This window comes from Eretmochelys imbricata, chromosome 10 (assembly GCF_965152235.1).
Source record: "Eretmochelys imbricata isolate rEreImb1 chromosome 10, rEreImb1.hap1, whole genome shotgun sequence".
Taxonomy (NCBI): Eukaryota; Metazoa; Chordata; order Testudines; family Cheloniidae; genus Eretmochelys; species Eretmochelys imbricata.
The window spans coordinates 21,853,594-21,876,338 of record NC_135581.1 but is presented as its reverse complement, the minus strand read 5'-3'; the positions used below and the strand labels follow the sequence as shown (position 1 = coordinate 21,876,338).

At 42.4% G+C, this 22,745-nt stretch overlaps 1 protein-coding gene across 1 annotated transcript in view; it reads right to left on the bottom strand.

Annotated features, from left to right (window-relative positions):
- Window positions 1–14,173, bottom strand: part of ERCC4 (ERCC excision repair 4, endonuclease catalytic subunit) — a 31,054-nt gene extending 16,881 nt beyond the window's left edge. The window contains exons 1-4 of the mRNA XM_077828374.1: window positions 13,946–14,173; window positions 10,657–10,837; window positions 5,745–5,940; window positions 4,199–4,406 (exon numbers count right to left, since the gene is read on the bottom strand). Coding sequence (XP_077684500.1) covers window positions 4,199–4,406; window positions 5,745–5,940; window positions 10,657–10,837; window positions 13,946–14,173 — 813 coding nt within the window. The remainder of the gene's footprint in view (window positions 1–4,198; window positions 4,407–5,744; window positions 5,941–10,656; window positions 10,838–13,945) is intronic.
- Between the last annotated feature and the right edge of the window lie 8,572 nt (window positions 14,174–22,745).

The following is a 22,745-nucleotide window of genomic DNA, read 5'->3' as shown; positions in this document are numbered from 1 at the left end:
CACTGGAGGGTAGGGATAGGATACAGAAGGACCTAGACAAATTAGAGGACTGGGCCAAAAGAAATCTGATGAGGTTCAACAAGGACATGGGCAGAGTCCTGCACTTAGGACGGAAGAATCCCATGCACCGCTATAGACTAGGGACCGAATGGCTAGACAGCAGTTCTGAAGAAAAGGACCTAGGGGTTACAGTGGACAAGAAGCTGGATCTGAGTCAACAGTGTGCCCTTGTTGCCAAGAAGGCCAATGGCATTTTGGGATGTATAAGTAGGGGCATAGCCAGCAGATCGAGGGATGTGATCGTTCCCCTCTAGTCGAAATTGGTGAGGCCTCATCTGGAGTACTGTGTCCAGTTTTGGGCCCGACGCTACAAGAAGGATGTGAAAAAATTGGAAAACATCCAGCGGAGAGCAACAAAAATGATTAGGAGGAGAGGCTGAGGGAACTGGGATTGTTTAGTCTGCGGAAGAGAAGAATGAGGGGGGATTTGATAGCTGCTTTCAACTACCTGAAAGGGGGTTCCAAAGAGGATGGATCTAGACTGTTCTCAGTGGTAACAGATGACAGAACGAGAAGCAATGGTCTCAAGTTGCAGTGGGGGAGGTTTAGGTTGGATATTACGAAAAACTTTTTCACTAGGAGGGTGGTGAAGCACTGGAATGCGTTACCTAGGAGGTGGTGGAATCTCCTTCCTCTGAAGTTTTTAAGGTCAGGCTTGACAAAGCCCTGGCTGGGATGATTTAGTTGGGGATTGGTCCTGCTTTGAGCAGGGGGATGGACTAGATGACCTCCTGAGGTCCCTTATGTCCCTTCCAACCCTGGTATTCTATGATCTGCAAAAAACCACAGAGCGCTACACATCAGCCCCTTTTCTTTGTAAAAGATTTAGGGCCTGAATCAATGTCCACTGAATGTTTCTACTGACTTTCATTGAGATTAAACTAGCTAGAGATATAAAGGGTAACAAGAAAAAATTCTATAAATACATTAGAAGCAAAAGGAAGACCAAGGACAAGGTAGGCCCATTATTCAAGGGGAGGAGATGGGAGGAACAACAACGGAAAATGTAGAAAGGGCAGAAGTGCTAAATGACTTTTTTGTTTCTGTTTTCACCAAAAAATTTAGTAGCAATTGAGCATCTAACTTAATGAATGCCAGTGAAAATGAGGTACGATCAGAGGCTAAAATAGGGAAAGAACAAGTGGAAAATTACTTAGACAAGTTAGATGTTTTCAAGTCACCATGGCCTGATGAAATATATCCTAGAATACTAAGCGGCTGACTGAGGAAATCTGAGCCATTAGTGATTATCTTTGAAAAGTCATGGAAGATGGGTGAGTTTCCAGAGGTCTGAAAAAGGGCAAATATAGTGCCAATCTATAAAAAGGGGAATAAGGACAACCCAGGGAATTACAGACCAGTCAGCTTAACTTCAGGACCCAGAAAGATAAAGGAGCTAATATTTAAGCAGCAATCTGCAGACACCTAGAAGATAGTAAGATGATAAGTAACAGTCAGCATGGATTTGTCAAGAACAAATCAGGTCAAACCAAATTAACAGCTTCTTTGACAGGGTAACAAGCTTTGTGGATAGAGGGGAAGAGGTAGCTGTCGTATATCTTGTCTCTAGTAAGGCTTTTGATAAAGTCTCGCATAACCTTTTCTCATAAACAAATTAGGGAAATACAACCAAGATAAAGCTAGTATAAAATGGGTGCACAACTGGTTGGAAAACCATTTCTAGAGAGTAGTTATCAGTGGTTCACAATCAAGCTGGAAGGACATATCCAGTGGGGTCCCGTAGAGATCAGTTCTGGGTCCAGTTCTGTTCAATATCTTCATCAATGATTTAGATAATGGCATAAAGGGTACACCTATAAAATTTGCAGATGACAGCAAGCTGGGAGGGGTTGGAAGTGCTTTGGAGGGTAGGATTACAATTCAAAATGATCTGGACAAACTGGAGAAATGGTCTGAAGTAAATAGGATAGAATTCAATAAGGACAAATGCAAAGTACTCCACTTAGGAAGGGAAAATCAGTTGCACACATACAAAATGGGAAATGACCGCCTAGGAAGTAGTACTCTGGAAAGGGATCTGCGGGTCATAGTGGATCACAAGCTAAATATAAGTCAACACTAACAGTGTTGCAAAAAAAAGCAAACATCATTCTGGGCTGTATCAGCAGGAGTGTTGTAAGCAAGACACAAGAAGTAATTCTTCTGCTCTACTCCATGCTGATTAGGCCTTACTTGGGAGTATTGTGTCCAGTTCTGGGTGCCACATTTCAGGAAAGATGTGGACAAATTTGAGACAGTCTAGAGAAGAGCAACAAAAATGATTGAGATCTAGAAAACATAACTTATAAAGGAAGATTGAAAAGATTGGGTTTGTTTAGTCTGGGGAAGAGAAGACTGAGGGAGGAACATGAGAACAGTTTTCAAGTAGATAAAAGGTTGTTACAAGGAAGAGGAGGGAGAAAAATTGCTCTCTTTAACCTCTGAGGATAGGACAAGAAGCAATGGGCTTATATTGCAGCAACAGCAATTCAGGTTGGACATTAGGAAAAACTTCCTAATTGTCAGTGTGGTTAAGCACTGGAATAAACTGCTGAGGGAGGTTCTGAAACCTCCATCATTGGAGATTTTTAAGAGCAAGTTAGACAGAGAGCTGTCAGGGATGGGCTAGATAATACTTAATCCTGTCTTGAGTGCCCGGGACTGGACTAGAAGATCTCTCAAGGTCCCTTCCACTCCTACAATTCTATGATTTTATAGGCATTGTATCAGACCCACAGTGTGCAGGTACAGGTACCATTACAAGTGTACAGAACAAACACGTTATAACAAACACATTATAGTTACTTTGCCAAAAGTACCCAAATAAAAACGTATTTAATAGTTATAATATTTACAATAAGTAAACCAGTATCTTGGAAATGTAGTGGAATATATGCGCTTTTATATAAAACATAACTGAACAATTAACAGATATCTGCCTCCTCTACTGCATTAAGTGTAGATTTTTCCTTGAAATAAACCACAGCTGCTGGGAGAAGGAAAGAGACAAACATACCTATTTAATTTCACTTGAGCTGCCCTGTGGCCTTAGTATTCAGTACACTTTATTCAGTGAAAGAAGAAAGCACCATAATATCATCTTATTCTCATAACAGACGAGCACCCTAGAGATGGGCAATTTTGGTATTTTTATAAAACAAAAACATTTTCTACAAAAGGCCAGAAAGCCTAATGTTAACATAAAAACAGAGATAATGAATGTAAGTAAACTGTGTCACAAAGTGAATGCTGAAGTATGTGGCTGTACTCTGCAAAAGTACATCAACCAAGTAGTAGCTTTACTACGAATGGCAATATAAAACATGGTTAATGACATACAGCAACTCGATACAAAACAAATACACCATGGTATATGCTGCTTTCCATGTATAGGAAGAGATCCTACTAAAAAGAACATGAGCATGCTGTCAAGAAAGAAATACTGTATACATTATCATCTCTTTAATATTAAGGACATATTCTGAGCAGAAACTGTACAGCCATCTTAAATCTTTAAAATGCTATTATGACACAGTGAGTAAGGTCATATATTTTATTGAACCAAATTCTGTTGGTAAGAAAGACAAGCTTTTGAGCTCTTCCACCTTGTCTCTCTAATATCCTGGGACCAACACAACTACAACATGGCATACATTAGTACACAGTAACAGATGGTAATTATAAATCTTATTTTCCCATTCGATATAGCTAACTACAAAAAATAAGGAATTAAACATAATAAAGAAGACTAAGTAGCTAAGCTACATAGAAATAATTTAGCCTTTACAATGTTAAAAATTGCCCCATTATTATTACTATTTGTATTACCATAGCCATAGTTATGGAGCAGGACCCCACTGTGCTAAGTGCTGTACAAACATAGACCAAAAAGACGGTCCCTGCCCCAAAGAGATTACTATCTAATTTTACAGTGGCAACTACACACAATCAACACTACAGATTACTACAATTCTCAGTTTACAATGGCAATGAGCATGCTGAAGGTGAGGTTTTAAATTGCTTCTACTTATTTTCTGGAATTATAACAGTACATTATTGTACAGAATGCTAACTAGTAAAATGACCTGCATTCTTCACAGTTACATCATACATCATAGCAAACAAAAACAAAATTTACCTTGTCAAAAGGTTTTCCAATAGCATTTTCTAATGATAAGTCTTCTACTTCAAGAGCTGGGTTATAGCGTTTGAGTTCTCTCAGACACACATTCAGGATGTCCAGTATAGAGGTCTGGATAGTGAGCATGGCAGGGGTCATGGATACATGTATTTCCACCACTTCAGGTTTGTGTTTCTCTAAAAATGAATTCACCGCTATATGAAACCTAGGGAGAAAATAGCTTATGAAGATTTATATGAGCAGTACAGAACCCTTACAGCCTTAGTGCCACAATTATTTAATACATTCACATAAAATGAGGTTTAGAATCAGTGTAAGTTAAACCACTAAGCTAACTGAAAAGTGCACTGTGTTCTACAGAAATGAGGGTAGTTGCCAGTGTGTACGATCAGCCTCAAGAAACTATTTATGCTTTGATCACACCTGTATTAGTCCTTGTCAATTATCCATAGAATAACAAAGCTCATACACATAAGGAGATGGAGAATTACAATATTATATACTAGAACCCCATTTATCCGGTCTAATTGGGACTGGGGCCAGATCAGATAATCAAAACTCCAGATAAACTGGAGAATGGGAAAATGCAATGCTGCAGCACCATCTATGGGCTACAGGAGCGATCACCCACTTATGACCCTGGAGTCCTGGTTGGTTGGCAAATACGGAGAGCTGGTTAAGGGTGAGTCAGATAAACGTGGTTGTATTGTATTCCACAGAATAACCATGGATGGGCCAAATCCTGCAGTCCAGTGGAAAGGAAAAATTCCATATAACAGGCAGAATAGGGTATCTAAATCCGGTGTAGCCCAAGAATCCACCAATAAATCCTGTAGACCCCCCAGCCCTCCATACAAGTATCAGGACCCCTTTATAATGCTCCTCTTGGCTATTCTATACCCCATTACATACATGGGAATTAATGTTGATAATGGAGTACGACATGAGGCGCAGTAGCTCGTCTTGTCTGCTCCCTCTAAACTTAAGTGCACATCTTCCTGACCCACAGAATCCCCAACTTGTACAGGGGATTTCATGATTTAGAAGCAAGAGAGCATTGTGCACATCCACTGTTCACCCTTTCCTACCCCAATTAAGCCAACTTTTGCTCCCTTCTACAACTAAAACAAAAGCTTCTGAAGATACTGCGTACAGTGGCATGTGACAGAACAAAGAAGGAAAAGGTGAGTGGGCTAAAGAAACAGTAAGTGGGGTACAAAAGATGACTTTCCTATCCAATGGAAAAAATTTTCCCTGCATTTTCGATGTTCATTGTCTCAACTGGAGTAAGACAAGAGATTTCAATCCTGTTCCGGGCTTTGCTCTAACTCACTATGAGACCTAAGGCAAATCAAACTCTGTGCCTTAGTTTCCATCAGTCAAATGCAGATATTCTTCAGACTTTATATACACATTTAAAAGAAGATCTTAGCTTTTGATTTAAACCGCGATGTTGAAGACATAAACCTATGAAAAACTACCACAATCCAAAAAATAAGACTCAATTAATAAAAATACATTGTGAAGTAGCAAGGCATCTTACCTTGGCCACAGATAAAGTTTCCGTACAAAGAGATTTCTCATCACTCTTTCCACATGACAAAAGCCAGTATCAAAGGCAATGGCATTGTCTGTAAAGGCTTTGATGAACCCTTTCTTGTTCTTCTGGCGAAAGAGTCGCAAGATAAATGCTTCCTGACAAGATTCAATGATTCTGTGTGCTTTGTATACCAAAATACCTGGCAGAATAAGAGGTTTTCAAGTTACACAAATGGGGAGAAAAAAAAAAGTTAAAATATTGGGTCTATTTTTTCCACAAGAATGCTTTATTCTTTTAATGTTTTGCCAATTAAACAGCAATAGGAATTTAAATCTTCTGTCATATGCTGCAAATATGGAATCATGTAGGACCAGTCGAAACAGTTCTCAAGCCCCACAGAACACCCCCCTACTCCTGAACACTATAGCTGTGTTAATGAGGCATCTTTAGACAAAAAATACTTCTACTTAAATGGAAAGGAGACAAAAAAGGAAAACAATAGGGCTTAATTTGGATTCTTAGTTGCATTAGAAAATTCTAGAAGTTATCCTAAGAATTTAAAATGTTGGTAAAATTAGAAGTTAACACAGTATTATCACACTGCAGTGTAGGGATTTTAAAGATCACATTATTAATTTATCTACAAAAAGGTTGTAACCTACAGAACTGAAACACCTGATGACATTTTGTTCATGATGAAAGAACCCCTCAAGACATTTCTTTAGCATATTTTTTATGATTTTCATAGATTTTTAATGGCAGAAGGAATCACTATGATTCTAGTCTGTTTCCTGCAAAATATAGGCCATAGAATTTCACCAAGGCAATGTCTACGTCAAGTGAGCTGTAGCTCACGAAAGCTTATGCTCAAATAAATTTGTTAGTCTCTCAGGTGCCACAAGTACTCCTTTTCTTTTTGTGAATACAGACTAACACGGCTGCTACTTTGAAACCAAAAAAGGTGTATTTCTAACAATTGTTAAAATGCTAGGGTAGACAAGGCAAGTTGTACTTTTAACATGTATTAGGTGGTTGAGGTAAACCATACGGATGAGCCTAGGGATTACCTCACCCAGATAAAACTAGTTGAAACTACAGTTTGCCTTGTCTGCACTAGAATTTAAACCCATTATTTAACACACATTAAAAAGTATTTTTTCCTAGCGAAGACAGGCTGGTTAAGCTACAGAATCTCTTTTAGAAAGACCTCTAAATCTTGGTTTAAGGACTTCAAACTCCAGTGAATCCATCATATCCCTAGGTAAGTTGTTCTAATGATTAATCATTTCCTGTTAAAAAAATTGCATCTTTATTTCTAGTCTGAGTTTGACTAGCTTCAGCTTCCAGCCATTGATCTTGTTATGCCTTTGTACGATTACATTAAGTTTTCACACTTCTAATAATTCTTCTAGTACTTTTCTGAACTCCTTCCAATTTTTCAACTTCCTTTGCAAAGTGTGGGCCCCAGAACTGACAGTATTTTAGTAACAGTCTCACTAATGTTGTACATAACAGTGATTACACCACTCACCTACTTTTATTCCATATTCCTCTGCTTAAATATGCAAGGATCACATTTACTCTCTTCCATTACCATGTCACATTGGAAGCTTATGTTCAGTTGGTTATCCACCATGATCTTGAATTCTTTTTGAGTCACTGCATTTCAAAATAGAGTGCCCCCAATCTTATAAGTGTGACCTACATTCTTGGTTCCTGAATATGTGACTTTGCATTTAGCTATATTAAAATGCATGGGCTCATTTGAACAACATCTTACACTGTGATCCAGATCACCCTGCAGATCTGACTTGTGCTCATTATTTACCACTCCACCAATTTGTGTTATTTGCAAACTTTATCAGTAATGATTTTATATTTTCTTTCAGCTCATTAATAAAAACACTGAATAGCATTGGGCCAAGAACCCGTAGGACCCCACTAGAAATGCTCCCACAGGATGTGCACTTACAATTAATTTGATATCAATTGGCCAGTTTCTAATGAATTTAATATATGCTACTATGATTTAAAGACAACTACATTCCTATAAACTGCTTAAAAATACTTATCTGTTTCATTGTTCAAGCAATGCTGATTATATACCATCCATTACTAATGTGTGAATTCGTAATAAAATCTCTTGTTCTCTAGCAATTAAGAATATAAGCCATACTTTTACAACAGGAGGGGACTCTACCCCGGGGAACAGTGACTCTGAAAGAGACTTGGGGGCATGGGGATAATCAGCTGAACACGAGCCCCCAAGTGTGCTGCTGTGGCCAAAAAGGGCTAATGCAATCCTTGGATCAGTATACAAGGGAATAATGAGTAGGAGTAGGGAGGTTATTTTACCTCTGTATTTGGCACTGGTGCAACCACTGCCAGAACTCTGTGTCCAGTTCTGGTGCCCACAATTCAAGGATGTTGATAAACTGGAGAGGGGTCAGAGAAGAGCCACAAGAACGATTAAAGGATTGTAAAACATGCCTTCGAGTAAAAGATGCAAGGAGTTCAATCTGTTTAGCTTATCAAAGAGAAGGACAAGAGGTGACTTGATCACAGTCTAGCAATACCTCCATGGGGAACAGAAATTTGAAAATAGAGGGCGTCGTTCCTGAAGAAACTGCACCTCTGACCCTCTCCTTAAAGGCACCTGCTTAAGACTCAGACCTCGAGCTGTCACCTTTCTTGGAGCAAACTGTTGTGACTCTCTCCTTCTAGATTGGGTATTTAGGCTACAATTCCTCCTTCATTTCATTACAATTATTCCAGCAGGTGTGAGTTTAGTTCAGCACTTGCAACTCTTCTCTCTCTCAGGGGCAATGACGGGTTTAACCAGTGACCAGGCAGCTTTTGTAAAGCAAAGTATTATTTATTCAGAACAAAGCATTACAGAGAAAAATAGATCTTAAAAACAATAAACTATTTACATGCAGTCCTTAGCTTAGCTGGCAGTCATCTATTTTCCATATGAAGACCATGGCAGGTTTAAGTCTTTAAGGCCCTTTCCACAGGGCCTGTTTCTTGTCATCACAGCACCATGCCAGTTCTTGGATTGGGTAAGAGTGAACCCTGTCTCCATGTCAGGGTGGTCACATTATACATTTCTCACGTCTTTGTTTGCCAGGCTTCTTCAATCAGGTCAAACTAGAATATGCAATTTCCCTCGGGGTAGGGTATGTGAGACTCCTCCAGACTTCTTTATGTGCTTAGGGATTTACATTTATTACCCCTCCCTCACCACAAGTTACCAGTGATTTTAGTTCTTGCAGAAAACTCCTGTAACTCCCCCATTGGACCAGAATATAATCCAAACTCTTCAAAATACATATTATGTATACCAGCGGTTCTCAAACTGTTGGTCAAGACCCCAACTGGGTTGTGACCCCATTTTAATGGGGTTGCCAGGGCCAGCATTAGACTTGCTGGGACCCAGAGCTGAAGCTGAAGCCCAAGCTTTACCCCTACCCAGGGCAATGGGGCTCAGGTTGCAGCCCCCTTTCCCCTTTCGGGTGCCAACGCCCCTGGGGTCATGTAGTAACTTTATTGTCAGAAGGGAGGGTTGTGGTGCAATGAAGTTTGAGAACCCCTGATGTATACAGTTGATACAGTCTTTGAATATCTCGTGTGTTCATAATATCTATCACAGAGGTTTCTTCAGTCTAGCAGACAAAGGTATATAACAAAATTCAATAGCTGGAGGTTAAAGCTGGACAAGTCCAGACTAGAAATGAAGAGCAATTTTTTTAACAGAGAGAGTAATTAATCATTAGAACATATTACCAAGGGTTTTGCTGGATTCTCTTTCACTGGAAGTTTTAAAATCCCAATTGGATGTTTTCTCTAAAAGACTTTCTCTAGTTCAGCCATAGCTATGGGACTTGAAACAGGAATTAAATTCAGGTAAGTCCTCTGGCTTGTGTTATGCAGGACTTCAGACTAGATCTCAACTGTCCCTTCTGGCCTTATAATCTATGCTTAGATTGTAAAATGCAAGATTTTTTTTTTCATAAAAGAAATGGATACATTGTTTGCATGTCTAGAGATATCAGATACATTTAAAAAGGAATGAGAACTTCACAAACATATTTTTCTAGAATTATTCCATCCTTTCCATTATATCCAATACCATTTCTAATATTCCAACCAATGTGTACAGCAAGATATGAAACTATAATAGCTACGGTGACACTGACATCTTGTGGTAATAGCATCAAAATAAAAGACCAAGTTATAAATGACCCGCAAAGCATTTAAAAATTGGTTTGTGCCTTTTTTGCTATTTCTGTTTTATAGAAGGCCTAAAGAACCTCCCAACTCCCATCTTTATTCTTTCTTCAAACTAGAAATATCAAGAATGTCAAGATTCATCTACTCCGGTTTGCTGTAAAACCTCTTAGAGGTTCTAACATAGTGGGAACTCTCACATGTTTATTGAAGGGATGGAATATCTGTAACAGAGATTAACTTTCTCCAAAGTGTTCATTAATCAATTATGTTTAAGCGTTAACAAAATCCAGAATTTTATTGTCTGGCTAAAAATTCCTTTCCCTTCCAATTTTCAATTTTGGGGGTCTTGTGTAATTATTGTACTAGCTCTCCAATCACTAGTGTGTCTTCTAGGCTAGACAAGATCTAAAATTCTAATATTAATAAAACAAGCAGAAAAAACACACAACAACTTTCAAGTCTAATTTATATATAAAGCAGAATAAAATGCCACAAGCTTTTCACATCACCTTTAACACAGGCATTGTTACTGCAACTTTCACAAAGGCCTAATTCTTCAGCCCTTACACACATCAATTGGACTACCCATAAGTAAAGGTTGCAGAACTAATCCCTGTGTGTATAGGTGAAGTAAAAGGAATATAAATAGAAAATTTTTAGCTTACTTTCACTAAACTCTTACCAGTTATGAGATTTGAAGGAATTCTATCTGTCAAGAAATCCACCACAAGAATTCGACTTGTTGCGAAGAGGACACCACCTTGTGTGTAAACTTCGTATCTACAGTTGCTTGTAATTTCATTGGTAACACGCCGAGGAAGATGGACAACTCCATCTGACCTCAGCTGATCAATAAAATACTCCTAAACCAAACACAGACACAGTATTTCACCAGGGTAATTGCTTTGATTAAACAGATGCAAAAAATTATAGATTTCTATATTCTTATTGATTTTTCGGGGGCTGCCATCAAAAATCTACAAAGTAGTAATCATGAACCACGATTACCTATATATCTAGATGCAACATATATTTTTCTGGTCAAGTATTATGGGTAACATTTTCAAAAGCATCCAAGGGACTTAAGACCCTAAGTCAAGGACTGGCAATCTTTGGCATGCGGCCCGCCAGGATAAGCCCCCTGGCTGGCTGGGCTGGTTTGCTTACCTGTTGCGTCTGCAGGCTCAGCCGATCGCAGATCCCACTGGCTGCAGTTCGCCACTCTAGGCCAATGGGGGCTGCGGGAAGCGGTGTGGGCCGAGGTCTGTGCTGGCCGCCGCTTCCCACAGCCCCCATTGGCCGGGGACGGCAAACCCCGGCCAGTGGGAGCTGTGAGTGGCCAAAACTGCGGACACAGCAGGTAAACAAACCGGCCTGCCCAGCCAGGGGGCTTACCCTGGCAGGCCATGTGCCAAAGGTTGCCGATCCCTGTCCTAAGTCTTATTTTTAAAAGTAACTTAGATAATTAAAAGAGTGAAGGACTGTCTCTGTTCTGTTTGTACAGTGATTAGCACAATGGGGTCCTGATCCATGAGTAGGGCTACTATTACAATACAAAGAATATATTTCACCACATAGCTGCATTTCAGCAGAGAATAAAGTGACCTGTTTGTGTAGTCTATGTATCTGTTTTAAAAGTGTTTTAGGGTCCTTAGGATGAAAAGCCCTATATAAATAAGATCATGATCATATTATTCTGTGGTTATGTATTATATTACATTTGTCTGAGGCCCTTCATCCTAAAGGATCTCAAAATTCTTAAAAATAGACACACAGATTGAGGCTTTGTCTATATTACCATTTTTGTTGGTCGGGGTGTGAAAAAAATCACACCCCTAACCAACATAAGTTTCACTGACAAAAGAATGGTGTGGACAGCACTATGTCAGCAGAAGAGGCTCTCCTCTGGACACAGCTAACGCCACTCGTTGGGGTGGTTTAATTATGCTGGCAGGAGTGCTCTCTCCTGAGGGCAAAGCACGACTACATGGGAGACCTTACAGCGGTACAGCTATCCCGCTGTAAGGTCCGTAGTGTAGACATAGCCTAAACCAGTGGTTTTCAATATTTTTTCATTTGCAGACCCCTAAAAATTTTGACTGGAGGTGTGGATGCCTTTGAAAATATTAGACATAGTCTGCAGACCAGCAGAGGTTTGTGGACCACAGGTTGAAAACCACTGGACTAAACAAAAGGGTCACTTTATTTTACACTGAAATCCAACCACGTGGTGAAATGTAGTAATTAATTATTAACAATCAGCATCATTACACGACATAAAAGGATGGTAAGAAGAATATTTATTCAACTAAACTGAAGGGGAAATCTCCATAGGTAGAATGCAATTACCTGGTTTAGAATTTGCCCAGTTTCCCAGGATTAACATATCTACTCTTGAAAAGTGCCAGCAGATTTCCTCCCTCTCCCCACACACACCTTTGCCTTGTTTCAATGAAGTAAAAAGATAAAGTGACGGAAAAAAAAAATGTTCTACACATAAAAAAGGGAAGAGGTCAGAGAAGTTCCTTCTGTTCCTTAATTAAACTAAGTATTAGAGATTGGCAATTTTATTAATTTATTCAACAATTTTATACTCTTTCTGCTCATTAGTTATTCACAAATTTCCAATGTCCAAAAAACAGTTTATGCAAACATATTTTAGCATATGGACAGCTTGCTAATTATTCTGTGTTTCATGCTGTGTGACCAGTTACTTGGACCCTGATCTAATCCTGCGAACATTGACTTCAGTAGGACAATACTTACACTTAAAGTTAAGCATGTGCCTGAAACTATGCCATCACTAGAAATACTGCTGCTGTAGCACTAATCAGTGTTGCTCACGGCAGCTACAGGAGGAGTTCTCCCATCACTACAGTTAAACCACCTCCCCGAGAGGGTAGTCAGGTCAACAAAAGAATTCTTCAGTAGACCTAGGGCTATGCACACCAGAGGCTAGGTCAGTTTAACTACTTTGTTGAGGGGGTATGGATTTTTCATACCCCTGGATAACATAGCTGTCGACCTAACTTTATAGTGTAAACCTGGCCTTGCTGGATTAGGACCTACACACTCGCTCTCCTGTTGGCATAGCGCGTCTTCACCAGACGAACTGTAGCTGTGCTGATGTAGTGCTGTCATGTAGACTTGCCCTCAGTATTGTTTCTGTTACTTGACTGGATCACTCCCAAATTTACTAAGGGCTTTCAACACAGTGCACAGAAACATGCAGATATATATGTATGTGCACAAGTATTCAACACTCTCCTTCCACCACCAAGTATTTGCTTATACAAAGGTTTACAGGTAGTTAGGTCAGGTTGCTAACAGTAAAGCAAACAAAGTTTTTATTTGACTGACTGTTCACTAGTACTTGGGTACAGTATTTGCCTAATTCCATTCAACATACATCTCCATCAATGAAACACAATCTTTAATAACCGCTGATCAAGACTTAAGTGCATTGGCAACTTCAGCAGCACCATATCTCCTACCATGCTGCTGAGGCATTGGTTCAGTACCAGCTCCTCAAGGCAACTCTCCATCACAACTAGTTCTAAAGGTACCAAGATGATTGACATACCCAGTTTGGAAAGTGGCCCCCACTTGAAACTTCTGAGGAAGAAGAATGAACTCTGAATATGAGGGAACGGTGGGGAGGTTTGGGGGGGGGGGAGAAATCGCACCCCAATTCTTTAAAGTGGGTAGGTCTGTATGTGAGGAAGGGATTTAAATTGCAACCCACTGGCACCGAGGGGATTTTGGGGACAGGAGTGCGTATGTGTGTGTCAGGACGATCATATCCCACTCCCCCTGAAGGGAGGGGAGGAAAGGTTCCCACCCCCGTGAGAGGTGGCTGGGGGCAGGTCGGGGGAACTGACCCCCAAGGAGAGACCTGAGGGAGTGTCCTCCCGCCTGAAGAAGGCGCGTAGGCATCGACTCTCCCCACGCCCCGGAGAGCAGCCCCTCACCTCCTCGGCCGGGCTGGTGTTGAGCACCAGCACCAGACTGGCCGGCTCGCAATAGAGGCGGAGGAAGCGCAGCAGGATGCGGTCGATGCCCAGGCCGCGGGCGCAGATCACCAGCCCGTCTCGGTGGAAGAGATCCAGGAAAATCTGATTCTCGTGCTCCAGCAGCGCCGCCATAACCGGCCGGGCTGACAGACCAGCAGCCGTTGCGCACGCAGGAGAGCAGAGCATGCGCATTAGTAGCAGTGAAACCGCCGCCTTCAACCAAACGCCAGGCGACGGTTCCTCACGCTAGCTACGGGCGCCGAGCAGCTGCGCTAGCGCCTCCTGCAGGACCCAAACGCCAAAGGGGAAGGCGCCGCTCGCGGGAAGAGAGGAGCGGCCCAGCTCTCCCGCACCGTGGGGAGTGTCCCGGGCCCCAAGGGTGTAACTCCCACCCCAGCCTGCTTCTTAGTAGGGGCAGGAGATAACGGAGGTAACGCCGCAAAGCGCCAGCCGTGTTCATGTGCGAGCAGAAAGAGGGGGTGCACCCCCATCACCATCCCCAGGACGTAGAGGAGAGGAAAGTGACTCACTCCCTCAAGCCTCCCTCGTGGGGTGGGGGAGCTGAGACCCCTCAGTCCTCTTTTTGCGGTGTTGCGATCCCTGACGTGCAGGAGACAGGTCCCAAGGGCATGATTGTTTTAAAGATGAAACCCTGGGTTTAGGTTTTTGAATAATTACAGGTAGGAGGCGCCTCACAGCTTCCCTCCTGGGGAGAGAGAGAAAAGAGTAAACAGATCTGCCCACAGCCAGAGAGGAATTAAGGCAATCTAGAGACCTAGGTATGCCCCAGGTGCCGCCCCCCCCCCGCCGCCAGGGTGGCAGCAAGTTGAAGAGTTAAAATGGCAGCCCTTGAAGCTATTATTTCAGGCTGTCTGCAGACTCAGCCAGGCATCTTGGGTCATGTTTTCAAGTTTTTCTTTACATGGGTGTGGGATAGAAATATATTTTCCATGAAAGCTGAGAGTCTGTTTTTATCATGTGACCCCAGTATATAGGACCCTGAACCAACAGTACTTGTGCCTTAATCCAGCCCTGGCCTCTTAGTCTCTGATCTGGGGAGGAAGCAACTGCTCAGACTGTCCTTCAAGAGTAAGAGAAGGCTCCCCCCCCCCCCCCGAACTGCCTTTAGGGGTGAGTGAGGTGGGAAGGAGGCTTCTTAGAGTTGCCACAAAACTTAACATGGTGAAGGGCAAGGGGAAGCTACAACCTTGCCTCCAATCTCCTGAAATATAAGTGAAATTTTCTAGACCTTCCCCAAATCTCCCTCAGTTGTGCAGGCATCTTCTCCAGACTTGCCCAAGTCTCCCTCTGGGAGTATGGAAAAAGAATTGTGACTTAGCACAGGGTCATCACTGAGGCTCCTTTGGGCGGATGGACAATCGAATCACATTATCCTACAGCTGCTTCATTTATATGAAAGCATAGGAGATGCCCCAAATCTTCCATATTTGAAGTGGGAAGTAATCCCCCAAATTTGCTGCAAGTTTAGCTCTTTCTCCTTCCTTCAGGCAGCATTCATTTACCAGACCTGCTGGAGCAGTTGTCTGCTGTGATCTGGCAAATCCTCTCAAGAATTGTGTATTCCAAACTGTTCCATATTACTAGCTCTGTGGTAAGTGGGATTTTTTTTTAATTAAAAAAACCAAAACTGCTTGTGTAACACTGACAGACCCCAGTCGTCAGCGGGCAGGATCGAACCTGGGATGTCTGAAGCTAAATGCATGAGCCTCTACTGCATAAGCTAAAAACCATATAGCCCTTAACTAAAGCTGTAGAAGAGACTCATTAATCTCTAAGTGATCTCAGATGGAATGGGACAGAACACCACACCCAGAAGGTGGGTGGGTTACACTTGATTTTCTCAGATTAGTTCCCTACCATACTCCACTTTTGTAATTTACATATTAATACAGATGTACTTACTCTTTATTACACCAGTATTGGTATTTTTTGTTACCAGGCCTATGCTGCAGTACATGATCATTTAAATTAAGACATTTTTAAAATTATTTTAAAAAATCAGTCTTTTGTTAATTTACATTGCCAAATCATTTACCACAAGAGGCAGGGAACTGCAAAATAATTAATCTAAAACACAGATATTTCACTTCAACTGTGCAAGATTGGTAGGTCCATAGTACAGATCTTCAGACAACGATTATGTCTGTGACATATGGACGAGTGAATGAATTTTAAACTAATGATCATCTGCTGTTGTTGAAGGAAAGGGTAGCTGCATACCTTTCTTGGTTAAGAAAAGAATAGAATGGCTGGTATTGTAAGGGAGCAAATATTTGGAGAGTTCTACAAGAGTTCAGAGAAATGTCAGTTTAAAATGAGTCAGATTTTAAATGTCTCATTGAAATACATTACAAATGTCTTCATTAGCAGCTGTCCTTGGATATATGCAGCATACGCGGCTGCGTAGGGTACCCAAAAATTTGGGGCACCATTCCCCTCACTGCCCACAGCTGGAATCCTCTCTTCACCAGCCCCTCCCCTGCGCTGGTCTGGCAGGCTTCTCCTCGACCCCAACCCTGCCTCACTCGCTCCTCAGCAGGCCAGCTGAGGGCTCCGGTCTCCAGCTCTGCTGCCCCAGTCCCAGGGAGCCCAGAGTGGTGTGGATGGTCAATGGTGCTGCAGCCTGGCCCACCGCTGCCCGGAGTGGAGTCCCTTCCTGGACCCTGCCTGCCTGCGCTGCTTGGTCTCCAACGGGGGCTGAGCTGGGGCCAGGACAGGAGGAGCCAAACTTCCACCTGAGTCGGGGGGGGGTGAGCCGGGCTGAGCGGCGCAGGGGACTTAAAGTGACAGTGCGCTCACTATCTCTCACACTTCCCTAACACACACAGTCTCTCTCACACACAGACTGGCTCTCACACCCACATATACTCTGCCTCTCACGAGTCACAGTCCCCCAACACACTGTCACACACACACACACAGGCTCTCTCTGTCTCTCTCACACACTCTGTCACACACACACTTGTATTATTGTTATTGTTATTTCTGCTTGGTACTTCCTGTCAAAATACTTGTGGAGAACCAGGAGGGCTGTGGGCTCTGACAAGATGCAGCCCCCCTGTGACAGCGGGATGCCCGCCTTGAGCTACTGCCACAGTATCTGCTGTGTACAAAGCTCGGTGTATATCAGCAATGGGGGAGTTCTGGGGGTCCGCGGGCGGAGGTAGTGGCTGTGCCCCCTCGACACCCCTTCCTGCTTCTCCACGTGGGCACCAATGATACTGCCACGAATGACCTTGAGCGGATCACTGCAGACTATGTGGCTCTGGGAAAAAGGATAAAGATGTTGGAGGCGCAAGTGGTGTTTTCGTCCATCCTCCCCATAGAAGGAAAAGGCCTGGGTAGAGACTGTCGAATCATGGAAGTCAACGAATGGCTACGCAGGTGGTGTCAGAGAGAAGGCTTTGGGTTCTTTGATCATGGGATGGTGTTCCGAGAAGGAACTAGTGCTAGGCAGAGATGGGCTCCATCTAACGAAGAGAGGGAAGAGCATCTTCGCAAGCAGGCTGGCTAACCTAGTGAGGAGGGCTTTAAACTAGGTTCACCGAGAGAAGGAGACCAAAGCCCTGAGGTAAGTGGGGACGTGGGATACCGGGAGGAAGCACAAGCAGGAGTACGCAAAAGGGGAGGGCTCCTGCCTCATACTAAGAAAGCAGGACAAACAGCAAGTTATCTCAAGTGCCTCTACACAAATGCAAGAAGCCTGGGAAACAAGCAGGGAGAACTGGAAGTCCTGGCACAGTCAAGGAATTGTGATGTGATTGGAATAACAGAGACTTGGTGGGATAACTCACATGACTGGAGTACTGTCATGGATGGATATAAACTGTTCAGGAAGGACAGGCAGGGCAGAAAAGGTGGGGGAGTTGCATTGCATGTAAGAGAGCAGTATGACTGCTCAGAGCCCCAGTATGAAACTGCAGAAAAACCTGAGTGTCTCTGGATTAAGTTTAGAAGCGTGAGCAACAAGGGTGATGTTGTGGTGGGAGTCTGCTATAGACCACCGGATCCGGGGGATGAGGTGGACGAGGCAACTTTCTTCCGGCAACTCATGGAAGTTACTAGATTGCAGGCCCTGGTTCTCATGGGAGACTTCAATTACCCTGCTGGTAGAGCAATACAGCGGTGCACAGACAATCCAGGAAGTTTTTGGAAAGGATAGGGGACAATTTCCTGGTGCAAGTGCTGGAGGAACCAACTAGGGGCAGAGCTCTTCTTGACCTGCTGCTCACAAACCGGGAAGAATTAGTAGGGGAAGCAAAAGTGGATGGGAACCTGGGAGGGAGTGACCATGAGATGGTCGAGTTCAGGATCCTGACACAGGGAAGAAAGGAGAGCAGGAGAATATGGACCCTGGACTTCAGAAAAGCAGATTTTCACAACCTCAGGGAACTGATGGGCAGGATTCCCTGGGAGAATAACATGAGGGGGAAAGAAGTCCAGGAGAGCTGGCTGTATTTTAAAGAATCCTTATTGAGGTTACAGGGACAAACCATCCCAATGTGTAGAAAGAATAGTAAATATGGCAGGCGACCAGCTTGGCTTAACAGTGAAATCCTTGCTGATCTTAAACACAAAAAAGAAGCTTACAAGAAGTGGAAGATTGGACAAATGACCAGGGAAGAGTAAAAAAATATTGCTCGGGCATGCAGGAATGAAATCAGGAAGGCCAAATCACACCTGGAGGTGCAGTTAGCAAGAGATGTTAAGAGTAACAAGAAGGGTTTCTTCAGGTATGTTAGCAACAAGAAGAAAGTCAAGGAAAGTGTGGGCCCCTTGCTGAATGAGGGAGGCAACCTAGTGACAGAGGATGCGGAGAAAGCTAATGTACTCATGCTTTTTTTGCCTCTGTCTTCATGAACAAGGTTAGCTCCCAGACTACTGCACTGAGCAGCACAGCACGGGGAGGAGGTGACCAGCCCTCTGTGGAGAAAGAAGTGGTTCGGGACTATTTAGAAAAGCTAGATGAGCACAAGTCCATGGGGCCGGATGCGCTGCATCCGAGAGTGCTAAAGAAGTTGGCGGATGTGATTGCAGAGCCATTGGCCATTGTCTTTGAAAACTCATGGTGACCGGGGGAGGTCCTGGACGACTGGAAAAAAGCTAATGTAGTGCCCATCTTTAAAAGAGGGAAGAAGGAGGATCCTGGGAACTACAGGCCAGTCAGCCTCACCCCAATCCCTGGAAAAATCATGGAGCAGGTCCTCAAGGAATCAATTCTGAAGCACTTAGAGGAGAGGAAAGTGATTAGGAACAGTCAGCATGGATTCACCAAGGGCAAGTCATGCCTGACTAATCTAATTGCCTTCTATGACGAGATAAAGGATGAGGGGAAAGCAGTGGACGTGTTGTTCCTTGACTTTAGCAAAGCTTTTGACATGGTCTCCCACAGTATTCTTGCCAGCAAGTGAAAGAAGTATGGGCTGGATGAATGGACGATAAGGTGGAGAGAAAGCTGGCTAGATTGTCGGGCTCAATGGGTAGTGATCAGTGGCTCCATGTCTAATTGGCAGCCGGTATCAAGTGGAGTGCCCCAAGGGTCAGTCCTCGGGCCGGTTTTGTTCAATATCTTCCTAAATGATCTGGAGGATGGTGTGGATTGCACACTCAGCAAGTTTGCAGATGACACTAAACTGGGAGGAGAGGTAGATACGCTGGAGGGTAGGGATAGGATACAGAGGAACTTAGACAAATTAGAGGATTGGGCCAAAAAAAATCTGATGAAGTTCAGCAAGGACATGTGCAGAGTCCTGCACTTAGGACGGAAGAATTCCATGCACCGCTACAGACTAGGGACCGAATGGCTAGGCAGCAGTTCTGCAGAAAAGGACCTAGAGGTTACAGTGGATGAGAAGCTGGATCTGAGTCAACAGTGTGCCCTTGTTGCAAGAAGGCCAATGGCATTTTGGGATGTATAAGTAGGGGCATTGCCAGCAGCTCGAGGGATGTGATCGTTCCCCTCTATTCGACATTGGTGAGGCCTCATCTGGAGTACTGTGTCCAGTTTTGGGCCCCACACTACAAGAAGGATGTGGAAAAATTTGGAAAGAGTCCAGTGGAGGGCAACAAAAATGATTAGGGGACTGGGGGAACTGGGATTGTTTAGTCTGCGGAAGAGAAGAATGAGGGGGGATTTGATAGCTGCTTTCAACTACCTGAAAGGGGGTTCCAAAGAGGATGGATCTAGACTGTTCTCAGTGGTAGCAGATGACAGAACAAGGAGTAATGGTCTCAAGTTGCAGTGGGGGAGGTTTAGACTGGATATTAGGAAAAACTTTTTCACTAGGAGGGTGGTAAAACACTGGAATGCGTTACCTAGGGAAGTGGTGGAATCTCCTTCCTTAGAAGTTTTTAAGGTCAGGCTTGAGAAAGTCCTGGCTGGGATGATTTAGTTGGGGATTGATCCTGCTTCAAGCAGGGGGTTGGACTAGGTGACCTCCTGAGGTCCCTTCCAACCCTGATATTCTATGACACATTGGGGTCAGTGGCGCCGGCTGGGAACTGCCTTCAGTGGAGCATAGGGGCACCAGTTTAATAATACTGCATAAGGCCCCATAAATCCTAATGACAGCCCTGCATGAGATTCTTAAAATTTACCATAAATTAAGCCAGTATGAGTGATAGTGGTAGGTCTGCTTATTTGCTCAGGGCAAAGCTTCACAGAACAGGGCATTCTTTCTTATGAAGAGTGGAAGCTACATAGTGAATGACTACATTTTTGTTGCAGGTGATACCGATTTCATGAATTACCTTTGAGCGTCATTAACTTTCCTGAGTGTATTCAAAGTTTTATTAATGCACATGGTAAGACACCAGAAAGTTTATGTATTGCACCTCAGCTTCTAAACTGATTTAGATTTAAAGCTGCAAAACCTAAAACTGCAAATCACAGAGCTGTCTCTGTCCGTGTGCCTGATGCTGGACCTTGCAGATGCAGGACTCTTGTACAGCGTAATCCTTGTGTCAGGTGTATAAACTGTGTTTATGGACGCAGAGCTAATTTTTCTGAGATATTCTAAGGCCAGATAATTGGTGTCCAACTTGCTCTACTCTAGGAGCATAAGAGGATTTGGAATGTGTCTCTGAGGCACAGGAATCTCATGACAAAGACAAAGAAAAAGGAAACCCTAGGAACATCCACATTTGGGAAAAAGTTTAGGCTGAGGTTTATATTTTATGATTCAGAGACTAAGAAAGGGGGAGTCAGTTTATGGATGTCCTTATTTCAGAGCATTTTGGGAGCACCACCTACTTATATTACCAAATCAACATTTTGAATGTGAGCCTGGGCCCTCTAAGAAGAGCAAGTGAAACTTGAAAATAATTTATTCTCAGTCTCTGCATAATAAGGAGTTTTGAATTATTGTCTCTTTATTCTTGCTATATTGTCTCTTTACTACAGGGTGGATAACAATGGATAATTAAAAACAATTTGTTTTTTATTTAAATCATATTTTTTAAACTTAAATCAAATACAGGTTTATATTTTAAAAATACACCTATTTAAAATTAAATTTGAAATTGTTTAACGTATGTTAAGGCCTAAACTTTGTATAATCTATTAAAATAATTTGTTAAATACAAAAATAGTATTAATAGTATTAAGTATTTAATACTTAATTAAAATTAAGTATTAAGTATGTTTCCTGCTAGAGTTTTTTTAAAAAATCAAACCAGTATGCTGGTGACATCACTGGCTAAATACCTGGAACCAGAGTTTGTTAAAGTGTTAAATGAGCTTTTGAGAGCCCATGCTTTCTCTGCAGGTACAGAGAAATATTTTCTTAAGTTCCGTTTATTCAACTAGTTCAGTTCAATGACTAAGTTAAGAAACCAACTGGGAGTTGAAAAAGCAGGAAAACTTGTCCTCTTCCAATCTATGAATTAAAATTAGGCTTGAGAGGGTGATTTCTACTTGTTGAAATCTTGAAGGATATGGTGACCAGAAACAAATGGTTCAATTCACTAACTAAGGCTAATACTTTCTTTGTTTAATAATTCAGTTAGTTTTAAATACAAAACATGTTTTGATAAACTGTCTTTTTGTTATGTCTCAAGTACATTGAAGGTAGTTTTATTTTAAAAAAAAGTTGAATTTGAATTTCCATCCAAACAGAGCTTGACACAAATCACAGGTAAAAAGAAATCATCTTCTAGTAAATAGGAAGTGAATCATTCACCATTTTCTACCACACTAAAAAATCAAAAATTAAGAATCTGAATAAATGTAAATTGAGCCACATAACTGCTTAAATAAATGTGCATAGATATAGTGTATCCAGCTGGTCAGCAAAAAGTAGTACTAAATTTAGTGTAAAGGGTATATTTATTTGCAAATCAACTAATAGTTACCAACAAATGAGAATGTATCCTTTCCTTAGGAAAATAACTAAAAAGTACAAAAGCAAAACAATATTAAAATTGATGATTTAAACCATGATTTAAATCAACCCATCCTGCTTTACTAGTCTCAAAGTTCAGTGTTGTTGAAATACAACTAGTGCTGCAGTGTAGGGCACATATTTCAGCCCTGCCTGGGGGAAATCTCCCTCTGATTGGTTGCTTTCCCCACTTCTCTGCCTCTTGGGGTGTAAGCAGCAAATCATGGCTGCAGGAAGGAGACAGAGCTCTCCAGCAGGAGGGATCAGAAAGCTTGACAGCTCTTCTTCCCCTTTCCCTTCTGGCCCAATCCTCTGCTCCTCCCCAATCGCTGAAACACCTGGCTTAGAATCATAGA